Raw genomic sequence first — 15,660 nt, forward strand, 5'->3', positions numbered from 1 at the left:
CTTTAACAAGAACATTCTCTGTCATGTTTTTAGCTCACACCAAGATTTGAATACAAAGATTCCCAAGATGTTTCTTGCCCAGATTTCCTGTCATAACCATTTGCTCCTGTCTTAATGCTTTTCGTATTCCAAATAAATCCTCCTTGCAATTACACAAATCCTGTACCTTGTTTAATTCTTTCCTCTTATTTGTTCTTGTTCAATCCTTCACATGTGTCGCAGGTATGGTATTTCTTGCCTTCTGAATTGTTGAGGATGGGGGCGGGGAATAATTTGGAATTGGTATTAAAAATCAAAATAATGTAACAATTTGCCAAGAAAATTAAAAGGGAAGGACTGATGTAATCTTGAGCATGATGCGTTCTTTCAAAATGCCTTCTGTGAATCAGAAACTTTTGCTAGATGGATCATTGAGCTTATCTAATTGAATTCTTCCACATTAAAGAGAATTGAGCATATCTTCATTATGTGGTTGGAAATGACTTCAGACATGAAAATTGTTTTATGAAATCAGAAGACACAACTCAACGTATTTCAAGAATGAAAAGTAATTATTTTAGGAAACACATAAGCTAAATAGTACATGGCAAAATCATAATATGGATTGAATATTTTCTGTTTCATAGTTTCTTGTATTAGTTTTTGAGTTTTGAAATGCTGGTAAGAAATATTGATTTTCTGATCTTCTCTGAAAGCTCAATGTTGTAACATTTCAATGTCAAATAAAGGTCTCAAACCTAGTAGAATTTGTTCCCTTTTCATTCAACGTATTCAAGATTGATAGATAATCCATGCTTGGAAGAAAGGGAAAGAGAAGGATAACACAAAAATTTCCCACTTATAAAGTCAATGAATTTAATTTTCCAACCTCATCTCATTGTAGATTGGTGTCAACATATTCCCCGGGGCAGATAATCTCATTGATTAATAGAAATTTGTGTATTTCTAGACAGTGAAACATTGTGGCCTGATCCTATGTAATTGCCTTTGCTACTAATAGAAATGCAATCATTCAGGACAACCCTGAAGGACTCATAAGAAAGAACATGATCCACATCTACAGAAAGAACTGTGGGAGTAGAAATGCAGAAGGAAAACACTTGATTTTTCATTATTTACATGAATATACAATTTTAAGTTTTTTTGTTTTTTAAAGATTACTCTTTTATAAAAATGTTAGTATGGAAATTGGTATTGAGTGAAAATACATGTATAACCCAGTGGAATTCCTTGTCAGCTCTTGGAGTGGGGATGGGAAAAGGGAGGGAAAGAACATGAATCATGCAACCAAGGAAAAAGACTTAAATAAATAAATAAACAATAAAAAATATATGTATTTATTAGAAAAACCTTAATTGTTAGTAAAGTGTGAGGAGGTCTGGGTGCTTAACAGGAGGAAGAGCCATAGCAGACTGGATGGTAGTAAGTAGTTCTGTAGCAGGTGGTCTGGCAACAGCTGAATATATGGCACGTAGGGAAGCAGCAAGGCTGGGAACAGCTGGGTCTGCAGTAAGTGGGATGGCAGCAACTGGAGTTATAGCAGGTCTTTTTTTAATTTAATTTAATTTATTAATTAAGAAAATTTTTCCATGGTTGCATGACTCATATTCTTTCCCACCTCTCCTTCCACTCCCCTCCCATAGCCCATGCGCAATTACACTGGGTTTTACATGTGTCATTGATCAAGACCTATTTCCATATTATTGATATTTGCACTAGTGTGATCATTTAGAATCTGCATTCCCAATTATATCCCCATTGACCCATGTGGTCAAGCAGTTGTTTTTCTTCTGTGTTTCTGCTCCCATAGTTCTTTCTCTGGATATGAATAATGTTCTTTCTCATAAGTCCTGCAGAAATGTTTTGGATCATTGAATTCCTGCTAGTAGAGAATTACAATCGATTGTGCCACAGTGTATCAGTCTCTATGTATAAGGTTCTCATGGTTATGTTCCTTTCATTCTGCATCAATTCCTGGAGGTCATTCCAGTTCACGTGGAATTCCTCCAGTTTATTATTCCTTTCAGCACAATAGTATTCCATCACCAACAGATACCACAATTTTCAGCCATTCCCCAATCGAAAGGCACTGTAGGTCTTTTCGAAAAAAATCTGGTCACACCTCAGGTCAGAGCAGATGAAGCCAAATGAGAAGTTGACCATAGTTTCAGTGTGTGGATCTTCTAAATTTGTTTCTAGGACATAAATTTACTGGTATTTGAAAATCTTCTTGCCCCACAGGGCTCTGATTCACCCATTGATCAATGGCTATTAGGAATTCTAGAGAGTTTCCTTGCTATTATTTATCATGATAGAAAAATGAACATCAAATAAAATAATTTATTTTCCTGAAGAGGGAAATTAATGTTTCCTTGATCTTATATGATTCACCATCTTCTCAATAATTTTTTTCTACCACCGTGGATCATTGTTTGTCTTTTCTTTTAGCCTTTACTACTTTTCACCTTCAAATTTTTCATTCTAAGCATGGGGAGTCTTCCCCTGAGGGAATGAGCAAGAAAAAAATAAGAACAGTTCATTCTCAAAGCCAAGAAGGCAGCTGAAGTGAGCACTCTGGAGTAGTTAAGAATTTTGTCAGAAATCAAATATTATCAAAGGTTTTTTTTTGTTTTTTTGTTTTTTTGTTTTTTGCATCATGGACCATCATTAGTCATCTCAACTTTTCCTCCAACCACTGGACTTCAATGACTCTGAAAGAGAGAATGAGGTCAACAGCTTTACTCAATTATGCCTCACTTAAATCCAACTCACATGCATGTCAAGACTTTGCACTCATAATTTCATTGGTCCTCTTCAAAACCAAAGTATGATGAACAACATCTATTCTGAAAAACTTCTCTCCCTGTTCAATTTTTAGTCAACCATGTTGCACCCTGTCAACTATGTTAAAACATAAGATCCATATCCATTTTCTCTATAACATTCTACATCTCAGGAGAGAGAAGTTTATTTGTCCAGGATAGGGATATATTTAGGGAAAGAGTAGCCCTATAAGCTTTCTGAGGTTCCAAAATTAATTGCATAGAGGCCATTGTATTGTACAAAATTTAGATCAAAGAAAAGTTGTTGACTTGTGTAAGTAAGAAATTCTGTTTTCTTCCTAGGTTAGGAATGGACAATGCTTCCTCAAACCTCCCAATCCTAGTGATGATTTTCCACTCCTGGTGACTCTTTAGGGAACAAGTGATATCACCATAGAAAATAGTTGAATAGTTGAAATTATTGCCAGGTACTACATCTTGCTGAGAAATATGTGGTGAAGATGTCATTTTTCTTTTTCTAGTAGGTCCTAATCCTATAAATGATTCATGTTAGAGGCTCCAAAAAAGATAAATGAATTTTAGAAGCGTAATTTTAGTTAAGGAGATAGTATTCTAGAACCTATAGCTAGGATTTTTAGACAACTTAAATCCCTTCACTCTTCCTAGCTAATGTGTAATTAGAAATCTTGAAACCTTGGACCTCATCTCCCAGAATCTTTTTCCTTTTATCCACTTAGCATCCTTACATTTTGCAAATAAGTTAGCTGAAACCCCACCCTCTCTCTCTCTTCTCTTGCAACCATGGCTGGATTAGTTCCCTCTTTACTCTAACTTTTTATTTTCCTTTACTTCAAGTTTTTATTAATAAATCCTATTAAATACAATACTTGGAGATAGTGTACATTAATTTTTTTTTAATTTTTAAACCCTTAACTTCTGTGTATTGACTTATAGGTGGAAGATTGGTAAGGGTAGGAAATGGGTGTCAAGTGACTTGCCCAGGGTCACACAGCTGGGAAGTGTCTGAGGACGGATTTGAACCTAGGACCCTCTGTCTCTAGGCCTGGCTCTCAATCCACTGAGCTACCCAGTTGCCCCCTGTACATTAATTTTTAATCTTACATTTTTGACTACCACTTTGGGATAGAATTCTCATATATTTTTTAAGATAGATTCTCAATAAAGACTGTTAGTTTGCTTGGTGGTGCGGACTCCACCCACACACCATGAGAGCAGAGAGCAGTGTTTGCCTTTTCTATCTGAACTCTGCACTCTCCCAGCCCCACCCAGTTTGCTGGCTCCAACAGCCTGCAACCAGACCAGCTGCTGTGAATGTGCCTTCCACACTGCTTTTTTTCCCATGGAAGGGTGAGATCCCCAATCCCCTTCGCCATCTCCCTTGTAGCCCCCACTTCGGTCTCAAGTGGTAGGCGCTTGAACTCCCAGCTTGCAGCTGGGAGGGCTTTTAGACTCTGAGCAGTACTTTTGTGGCTGACCAGCTCCACAACCTCTTAGCTTCCAAGCAGATACTTTTTTAAAGCTAACCCTAGGTTCCTAGCTGAGAGGATTGCCACTGAGGGTTTTTCATAAAAAAAGGAGTCTCCAGTGGTAACCTCTACACCCTAAAACCCAGCATAACAGGTGGGACAGGTATCAAGTCAGTGGATCTAAAGCCAAATTTTTGGGGGGGTACAGGAAATAAGCCTCTGGTATTTTTTTCCTTTTTTCTCCTGACCCAAAACACCAAGAGAAGCCTTCATTTTATATGCAAATATCCTATTGTTCTTCCCCACAGTTTTGCTCTTAGGGAGGAAGGGGCTGGAGAATACCTTTTCCAAGCCTAATACCTGAAAGATTTCTTTACCTTCCAGTAAGGGTCTTTTTGTTTTCCCTGTAAATAAAATCCATTCAGCTTTTTTTGTTGTTGTTGTTTGAGGAATAATGCTGTTACAAAACATGCTTGAAACTCTGAAAGAACAGTTTGAGTTGGTAGAGATAACAAGTGCAGATTGACTCTTGTCCTGAGGAAGATTAGATTAGTTAGTGATTAAGTACATAGCAGGAAGGAGCTGGAGCTGGGAATTCCAGGTTGGAATGAAGGAGCAGGAAGAGGTGACTTGGCTCTGAGAAGGGACTCCATTGGGGGTTAACACAAACTGTGGGTAGCCCTGGGAGCACTCAGAGTAAAAGGACATCCTGTATCCTGATTTTTCCCCTGGGATCTTGTGTGGCATGGCATCTAGCAAAGAGGGCAAGATCTACAGTGCCAAAGGAAGAAGGAGAAGTTTGAGATCTGGTGGACAGTGTTTCAAGCACTCCCTCACAACCTGGTACCTGAAACCACCTAGACTCCTGGCATCCAGAGATCATCAGTGGATTGCAGTGAGAATCCCAAAGCCACAAAGCCCTTAGCTGTACTCAAGCCTGGCAGGTTCCAGGTCTGAGGCAGTCACCCAGTGACTCCATTCCTTGGGCCCTGTTAGTTTAGATAACTAAGTGTAGGAATAAGTCCTTCCCTTTCCCTGTGGGTTTTTGTCATTAAGGTTTTAGGTTTTAGAGTAGACATTCCTATCCCTCCTTTTAATTGTTCATTATTAAACCAGTTATATCTTGTTACCTTGCCTGTGGGACTCAAAGCCTCTGGCTCAGGAAGGCAGTTGGTCAATGGTCCCTTTTGACAGTTAGGAGCTGCTTGGCTGTTCAAGTCTTCAATGTCCAGGTCTAGTCTCTCATAAATCCCAGAGTGTGTTCCTACAAACCACTTAGTTTATTTATAATATCCCTGGAGACCCCATTACCTTATTTATATTCCCCACACTCTGCTTAATTCTTTTATGGCAGTTTTATTTTCATTGGATATTTCCCATTTTATTTACTTCACATCAAGAATATGCAGGAATAAGCTAGGATGCTTGAATTACAGACCAAACTAGAATATTTTGGCAAAGTTTTGAAAATCTTAAATACTCTCAACATGCAGAATGAAGATTCTGCACAGTGTATATATGAGGAACTCAAGAGGTGTGATCAAAGGAATGCAAAAGGATGATAATATTGGGGAAGGGAAGGAGTCTTAAAGAGATCTAAAAGTTTGTTGTTGTTAACTTTTTGAGTTTTGTTTCCTCTCCATAGTAGAAAAGAAGAATTGGAGAAAAGGACTTTTTAATTTGGCACCTGTATTCTGTCATGCTCATTATATTTTTTTAAACCCTTAACTTCTGTTTATTGGCTCCTTGGTGAAAGTGTGGTAAGGGTGGGCAATGGGGGTCAAGTGACTTGCCCAGGGTCACACAGCTAGGAAGTGTTAGAGGCTGGATTTGAACCTAGGACCTCCTGTCTCTAGGACTGACTCTCAATCCACTGAGCTACCCAGCTGCCCCCAATGCTCATTGTATTTTGCTGATTGTTTGCTTTAAGGTTTATTTTTTAGTTCATATATTAATCTAATCAATATGTTTCTGTTACATTGAATCATTTTAAACTACTGTGTTTTGCCTATTAGATATATTCTGTTACATTATTTTTGTTTGTACCTTTTCCCTATGACTATACTGAAGAACATATCATTGTAAAAGCCCATAAACACCTTACACAAACCCTTTTCAGTGGCAAAACCAAAACTCTTTATGTACACTGGGTTTGTTACCACATCCATTGAGGTTACATGTTGCCTAAATGGTGTTTTGTTCCTTTCTGTCTTTGTTAATTGTCACATAGATGATGGATGGATCCATCAAAACTGGTTACAAACTGTATACAAACTTTGGAGAATCTAATGACAACTAATTTTAAGGGGTCTTCAGAAATGATTTTTACATATCTAGTAGCTTCTGAATGATTTTAATATATATTAAAAATATGTCAAATTAAAGGTAGAGAACAAAACAGAAGTTGCTGCCACAAAAGTTTTATATAAAGCATGAAGCCTAAGAATCTTATGAATGATTTTTAACTCTTCATCTAAATTCTACCCTTCCACCATAAAGAACTAGATTTTTGGTGACATTTTAGACACCAAAAGGTTTTCATCAACAGTACAGAGCTTTGTTTTCTTTGGGCTCCTCTGCCAAATTTTGGAGTGATGGCAGTAATAGACTTTATTAAAAAATATCTCAGCAAAGGTTGAAAGATTTGCTACATCTGCAGAACTTGTGACAAGTATCCATGAGTTATTAGGTTTTTAAATGTCACATAGCAAGTGGCTATATAGAGACTCATGGAAATCCTATATAATAGTAGGTTGGTTTGCTATTGTCATTAACTGAGCTATTGTGAATTTTGGGAATTTTGGTACTTTTTTTGAATGTGCATTATCTACTGTACTACTGATTTATAAAGCCATTACTTTGTGAAAATCATTTGCACTCACACAGTGTTCATGGACAAGTTAAAAAGGAAATGTGTGGATCTCATTTTGGAGTAAGAAACCTTTTTATTCTACCTCTCATTGGTTGACAGAATGTGTCACTGATTGCAAGCTATATGTTTTTATTTTAAAACATCTTTATTATCATTTTTCCTTGTATGTGCAATATAGTATGAGTTTTCTTTTTTCTCTCATTTTTTGCAATATTAAAAAGTTTTTTGAATTTTGCGCTAGGGTAAGTTTTAAAATGTACATTAACCCTAATGTCAATGCATACCGAAAAAGCTTTAGACTATAGAAATAATGCCATTCATTGTTTAAAATTTATGAGACTTTCCTTAATGATTCTATCTGATTCTAGGAGAAGGGAATACAAAAAGAGCCACAACAAGTACCATAGAAGCACAAAGCTAAACTGCATAGTACCTATAGAGCACAAGGTCAAAGAAACCAACCAATCCCAGTACAATTGATGAAATTTTGAGCCAAGACAAGAGGACTTGAACTTGTTTGGAGTTCAAGGTTGTGGCTGTTTTGCCATATGTCAGAGACAGGGCTTCCCTGAACCACATCCTACCAAGCACCTCATTTTGGCTGCCATTCTGGCTCCATTATCACTGAGAGAAAAGGTGAAATTGGACCAGGTAATGCTATTTCCCATTTGGTATTAAAATCAAGTCTATTTTCTATCTTTCATAGTATGGCAAATATTCTGTAGTTCTGGCTGCTGAATGAGTAAATGCATACTTGGTACTATAGGCTTATGGGGTATAAATCACTTTAATTGGGCCCTGATTCAAGGACCTGTTATAGGTTTATTTTTCCTTTACATAGAATTTTTAGACATAAGACTTTGATATTTTATGTTTCATCTACAACTTATTTTTTCTCTTTTATTTTTATTTTTGATATTTTTATTTTCTTTTGACAATTGATTCATATACCTCATAACTCAGCCATGTATCCCTGAGTGACCCCTGTGTTTATCAATATTCTCCTCAGGGGAATTATTATCCTATATGGCAAAGTATAAATTCATTTAAGAGTAATTTTAAGATAAGAAATTTGCTATCTCCCCGAATCCAGAAAGTGAACTGTTTGAAGAAGGTGCCATAAAGATGCCTACATAGAGCACACACTGCACCAGAAGATGCAGAATGAACTTTGAGATGTCATGATTTGAACTATGGAGGGTTGAATGCATTTGTTTTGAATGTATACATTTATGCCAAAGGGTATTGCCCACAAATTGTTCTTTTCCATAAGTCCTTCAGAATTGTCCTGGGTCATTGCATTGCTGCTAGTACAGACGTCCATTACATTCGATTTTACCACAGTGTATCTGTACTAGCAGCAATGCAATGACCCAGGACAATTCTGAAGGACTTATGGAAAAGAACACTACCCACATGCAGAGGAAGAACTACAGGAGAGGAAACACAGATGAAAAGCAACTGCTTGAAAACAAGGGTTGAGGCGGACATGATTCAGGAAGTAGATTCAAAACTACCACACCAATTCAACTATCTACAATTTGGAAATAAGTCTTGATTGATAACACATGTTAGAACCAGTGGAAATGTGCATCGGCTATTGGGGGAGGGAGCCTGGGGAGTGAAGGGGAAAGTAATAACATGAATCATGTAACCATGATAACTTTTCTAAAAAATAAAAATTATTTATTTAAAAATAAAATTAAAAAAAAAACATAAGATCCATCTCCATTTTCTTTATTTCATTCCACATCTTTGGAAAGAGTAATTTATTTATCCAGGACATGGATATATTTAGGGCAAGAGTAGGTAATTCTAACCCTATATACTTCTTGGGATTCCAAAATTAACTGCATAGAGCTCAGAGTATTGTCCAAAATTAAATCAAAGAAAAGTTGTTGTCTTATATAACTAAGGAAGTTGGTTCTCTTCCAAGGTCCCATAGGAATGAGCAATGCCTCCTCAAATATGTCAATCCTAGTGATTATTATCCACTCCTGGTGACTTTCAAGGGAATAAATAACATCACTATAGAAAATGGTAGAAATCATTGCCAAATATTATATCATACTGAGAAAGAAATATGTGAGTGAAGATGCAGTTTTTCTTTTTCTAATGGGTCCTAATCCTATGAATAATTCTTATCAGAGACTCCAGAAAAGAAAAATAAGAGAGACTTCCGGTTAAGATGGCGGCAGAGTAAGGAGCAGCTGCTCGATCTCTCCTGACCAAAGCATATAGGACTCCTCAAGGGGAAATAAAAGCAAACCCAGATGAATGAAGGAACCCCACAACAGGGCGCAGCGTTGAAGGTACGCAGAATCGGGGCATCTCCACACTATAAAGGGGTGAAACAGCTCTCACTAAAATGCGAGAGGAAGAAGCCCCTCCTCCACCCCCCACACCACACACCTCGCTATAAAAGAATGCCTGCGCTTTGATCCAGCCATACCATTGTTGGGTTTGTACCCCAAAGAGATCATAGATAAACAGACTTTCACAAAAATATTTATAGCTGCACTTTTTGTGGTGGCAAAAAACTGGAAAAGGAGGGTATGTCCTTCAATTGGGGAATGGCTGAAGAAATTGTGGTATATGCTGGTGATGGAATATTATTGTGCTAAAAGGAATAATAAACTGGAGGAATTCCATGTGAATTGGAAAGTCCTCCAGGAATTGATGCAGAGTGAAAGGAGAAGAGCCAGAAGAACATTGTACACAGAGACTGATATACTGTGGTAAAATAGAATGTAATGGACTTCTGTACTAGCAGCAATGCAATGACCCAGGACAGTTCTTAGGGACTTATGGTAAAGAATGCTACCCACATTCAGAGGAAGAACTGCAGGAGAGGAAACACAGAAGAAAATCAACTGCTTGAATACATGGGTTGATGAGGACATGATTGGGGATCGAAAGTACCACACCAATGCAACTATCAACAATTTGGAAATAGGTCCTGATTAATGACACATGTTAAAACCAGTGGAAATGCATATTGGCCAGGGGAGGGGGGAGAGGCAGTGAAGGGGAAAATAAGAGCATAAATCATGTAACCATGTTATCTCTTCTAAAATATAAATATTAATAAATGTTTAAGATAAAAAAATAAAAATAAATCCATTCTTAAACTTCTCTTAGCACCCTCTTCTCCTTCCTCACTTCTAATCTTTCCTAGAATGGCAATGAAAAAAAAAATCAAAGCCATTCATCAAGAATCAAATCAAGAAATATTTCCTTTGCATTATTTCTTATCACAAAATGCAAATGTAATAGCTAAACAATTGGGGCAACTGAGATATATGTCTTGTTTCAACACATGTTCAGTGGGAAAATTTGATAACATATGCACAAACTATATCATATTACCTGCCTTCTTGGAGTGAGGGGAGAAATGGAAAGAAAGGGGGAAAGAGAACGAGATAGATTTTTGGACAAAGCTGATATGAGAATCTGTTTCTTTTGGATAAGAATATTTGTCATAATTTATTACATATTTATAACGTATAGTATATTATTCTTATTTAACATATTATATTGTTTTTATAAAAATTAAAATAAATGGTGACCCCCCCAAAATATAACATAGAAAATGTTAATACTACAGATAAAAAAAAGAATAGGGCAGCAGAGAAATGAAGTATCAACTAATTTGAACTTTAAGGGATAGAGTATAGGAATTCTGAGAAGATGTTGGTGTAGGAGCTAGCAAGGATCCAAACCTCCATAAAGCCCTTCACCACTAATTAAGGAGAAAGGGCTCCAAGGGAACAGAAAACCAAATCTGACAACACAACAGAGCTGGGGGATCCTCCAGCTGAATCCAACTTAAAAGGTATGGGGGTGGAAGAGAAAAAAAGAAAGCCTGAATTCTTGGAACTCTCTGGTGGGAGGGGAAAGAAAGGAGAAAGATCCCAGATCCCCTCCTCCACCTAATGTGCTGAGTCTCCAGTGAATACTGGAATCCCTGGGTGGGCTGGGCCACTACTCCGGAGAGAGTGCCTCACTGGCACAGCTGTGCCAAACTCAAGGCTTTGATCACAGACAGCAGGGAAGCTGCTCGGGCAGAAACCCAAAGAGGGTGAACAAACCCTCTATCTTATGCCCTCTATCCCCCCTTTCTCTTGAGGTTTTGACCTCAGGGTACTCAGAGAAGTGTAGATCAAACATACCCAGGCTTAATCCTATCAATAAAACTGACAAGAAGTCTTCAGAGGGCAGGGTAGCTCCAACAACCCTCCCCCACAGACTATAAGGAAAGTAGCTAAATTCACTTCTTTAGCTTTCACCAATAGCTGGGGAAAATCTGACAGCATGTTCAATTAATAATAATTTTACTGCCTGCTAAAGAAGAGAATTTGGAATATGAAGATGATAATGAACAGAGTGGTGTAGAGCAATGTCTTTAGACTCCTCTACTAGAATTCCAGATATGGAGAGCATAGATTTAACTCCCTTGCAAAATGCTCATGTGGCTTCAAAAAAGGATGGTATACACACATGCACATACATACTGAAAAATTAACTACAGGTATAGTTATTCTCTTTTAAATCAAATACTATAAACCTAAAAAAAAGTGTACCAAGATGATGGAGTGGAGCAGAAAAGCTCAAGGTCACCACAAGAATTCCCTCCAACCAATATTAAAATAATGCGACAAAATGAATACAGGAGTGAAAGAACCAATAAGGAGTCATCAATATTTAAAGGATTAATTGAATTAGCAGTGGGAGGAAGCCCTCAGAGCTCCCAGCCATCAGACCTTAATACCATCTCCAAAGAACTAAAATTGGTAGAAACTCAGAAAATAAACTAAGGGTCGCATCAAGAAAGAACTGAAATTTAAGAGGGTACTCTAACCTCCCAGAAAACAGAACCTACCTATAAAAAGGTAGGAAAAATGAGCAAACAACAAAAGCACCTAACTCTAAAGAATTTCTATGGAGACAAAGAAATGGGAGGAATTAAATAAGCAATGAGGAAACCAAACTATCACTCTTTGCAGATCATATGATGGTATAATTAGAGAATCCTAAAATAATCTACTAAAAACAAGATGAAATAATTAATAACTTTAGCAAAGTTTCAGGATACAAAATAAACCCATATAAATTATCACTATTTCTATTTAATTCCAACAAAAATCCACAGCAAGTGTTAGAAAGAGAAACTCCATTTAAAATCACTCTAGACCAGTGATGGGCAAACTTTTTAAAGAGAGGGCCAAAGGAAAAGAAATGCTCATCTGTCAGTCTATTTCTAAGGCAACTCTTTTAAAGTTTCATTGTATTGTACCCTACTCATTGTATTCTTCATATTAGGAATAATGTTGCACAGCCGGATAGAACATTTCAGGGGGCCACATCTGGCCCGTGGGCAGTAGTTTGCCCATCAATGCCCAAAGAGACAGAAGGATACATCAATGTAATAGACTATGGGTAAATGACCTCAGCAATCTAGTGTTTGATAAACTCAAGGATCCCAGGTTTTGGCATTAGAACTCACTATTTGACAAAAATGCTGGGAAAATTGGAAAATAGTATGGCCAATGTTAGGTTTAGATCAATATCTTACAGCATATACCAAGATAAGGTCAAAATGGGTATATTATTTAAAAATAAAGAGTGATATTGTAAGTAAATTAGGGGAATGTAGAATAGTTTACCTGTCAGATTTATGGAGAAGGGAAGAATTTAAGACCAAATAAAACAGAGAACATTATAAGATGTAAAATCAATAGTATTGATTATATTACATTAAAAGGTTTTGCAGAAACAAAACCAATTCAATTAAGATTAGGAGAGAAGCTACAAACTATAAAAAAATTATAACAAATTTCTTGGATAAAGGATTAATTTCTCAAATATATAAAGAATTTAGTCAAACTTATAAGAATGCAAGTAATTCCCCAATTGATAAATGGTTAAAGGATATGAATAGATAGTTTTCAGATGAAGATATCAAAGCTATCAATAATCATATGAAAAAATGTTCTAAATCCCTCTTGAGTAGAGAAATGCAAATTAAAACAACTCCGAGGTACCACCATTTACTCATCAGATTGGCTAATATGACAGTAAAAGAAAGTGAAAAAAGTTGGAGGGGATGTGGCAAAATTGGGATACTAATACATTGTTGGTGGAGTTGTGAACTTATCCAGCCATTATGTGTAGCAATTTGAAACTATGTCCAGAGAACTTTAGGACTATGCATGTCTTTTGATCCTGCAATTCTATGACTTAGGTATGCCAAAGAGATTTTTTTAAAAGTGAGGAAAGGATCTACTTGTACAAAAATGTTTATAGCAACTGATTAGTGGTAACAAAGAATTAGAAATTGAGGGGATGTCTATCAATTTGGAAATGACTGAACAAATTGTGGTATATGAGGCTGATGGAATACTATTGTGCTATAAGAAATGATGAGCAGAATGATTTCAGAAAAGACTGGAAAGACCTCCATAAACTAATGCAAAGCAAAATAAGCAGAACCATTGTGAATAGTAGCAGCAATGTTGTATGATAATTAGTTGTTAAAGCTACTCTCAGCAATACAATGATCCAGTACAATTCTGAAGGACTTAGGACAAAGAATGCTAACCACCTTTAGAAAAAGAACTGCTGGAGTTGGAATGCAGATCAAAGCATATGGTTTTCACATTTTTTTGTGTTTTTATCTTGTGGTTTTGGTTTTATATGAATATTCTCTTACAACAATGAACAACATTAATATATGTTTTTGCATAATACTTGTATAATGCAGAAAAAAAGAATGAAAAATTTGAGAAATGAAGCATCAGTTAACAAACTTTCAGAGACAAGTGATTCTAGACTACAACACATTGTTTCCAAAATATATTTTACAACTATGTGGTGGAAATTGATTTGGTCAATGATCTCCTCCTTAAGCTGGAGGACAGAGGAGGGAGACATCAATGGTAAAGTACTTTAATTTCATGGCATATGAAAATGGGTTGAAGGAACTTAGATGTTTGTCCTAGAGAAAAGAAGATAGGGATATGAAAGCTGTTTTCAAGAACTTAAAATATTGTCATGTGGAACATGGACTTAATTTGTTTGAACCCAAATGGCAAAACCAGGAGCCATGGAAAGAATTGGCAAAGTGGAATATTTACGTTTTATGTTGGAAAAATCATCCTGACTATCAGAGCTGTCCCAAAGTAGAAGAGGCTGCCTTGGGCAGCAGTTTGTTACTCCTCTTTGAAGGTCGTTAAGTAGAGGTACAGGATGAGTACTGAAGATTCATCAAAATCTGAAGTCCTGTGATCATGTGATTCAATGAATTGCCCAAATACTCAGACAACATAAAATAAGAAAGAATTAGGAAGACCATTTCACTTGTTTATTTATTCATTGCCAAGAAATACGAATCTTATTTGGACATTAACAGTCATAAAAACAATAGAAAATCAGCATAAGAGAGAATTTAGCAGGAAAAAAAATCTTTGAAATCTCAGTAGTGAAATCTTAGGGTGAGAAACAGTATGGAGTTAATTTTCTTCTCACACAGCAGAGTCAGGAGATTTAAAGTTAAGAAGGAACACAAGAAGGTTGGAGGATTAGATTTTGGTTTGACTTGTTGAACTTAAAATTAAACTAAAAATTATTTCACACATAGGATGAAAATACATCTTCTATCAAATTTGGCCTTGTAAAGAGGAAGAGACCTTTTCTAAAACATTTCAAAATTTTAAAATGTGGTAGGGGATAGAAGAAAACAAATAGGGAACCACTAGTGGGGGTTTCCAAATAAGTCTCTTGTGAATTAGCTTAAAATTGGTTGACTGTACCAATTCTACTCATCCTGACTGACATGAGTTAGGGCACTCATGTTTCCCTGGGAGGAGGAGATGATGATAAGCAGTCATGTACAAGTCCATACATTTAACAGCAAGAGGAGCCGCAGCAGGCTGGTCGGCAGCAGGTGGTTCTGCAGCAGGTGGTTTGGCAGCAGATAGGGCGGCAGCAAGGCTGGCAGCAGCTGGACACACAGCAGCTGGGGCGGCAGCAAGGCTGGCAGCAGCAGCTGGGGCGGCAGCAGCTGGACACACAGCAGCTGGGGCGGCAGCAAGGCTGGCAGCAGCTGGACACACAGCAGCTGGGGCGGCAGCAGGTGGACACAATGCAGGTGGGTCTATAACAGTTGGTCCTGCAGCAGGTGCTCTGGCAGCAGGCTGGCCGAAGGCAGCAGGCAGGGCGGCAGCAGCAGGGAGCACAGCAGCCAGAGCCACAGCTCAGGCCAGAGCAGGAAGAGCCACAACAGGAGCTGACCATGGTGATGGTTGGTTAGGTGTCTGGGTTGGTTTCCAGGGGATGAAGTTACTTGAGTATGGAAGTCTCCTGACCCCACAGGGTTCTTTTATATCATCCTGAATGGCAGCCATCTTTAGTAATAGCTTATTTCCTCATTATTCTTTAGCAAGAGGGAAAAACAACCCTAAAATTCGGTAATTTCTGTGATAATGGAAAAAAATGTATTTCCTCTAACCTGTTAGGA

At 37.3% G+C, this 15,660-nt stretch overlaps 1 protein-coding gene across 1 annotated transcript; it reads right to left on the minus strand.

The window, feature by feature from the left end:
* Nucleotides 1-15,047: 15,047 nt before the first annotated feature.
* LOC123244181 (keratin-associated protein 4-6-like) lies at nucleotides 15,048-15,437 on the minus strand. The gene has a single exon (XM_044672504.1). It carries the CDS (start codon nucleotides 15,435-15,437, stop codon nucleotides 15,048-15,050), a length of 390 nt encoding a protein of 129 aa, XP_044528439.1.
* Nucleotides 15,438-15,660: the final 223 nt, after the last annotated feature.

This window comes from Gracilinanus agilis, chromosome 4, assembly GCF_016433145.1.
Source record: "Gracilinanus agilis isolate LMUSP501 chromosome 4, AgileGrace, whole genome shotgun sequence".
NCBI classification, from domain to species: Eukaryota; Metazoa; Chordata; class Mammalia; order Didelphimorphia; family Didelphidae; genus Gracilinanus; species Gracilinanus agilis.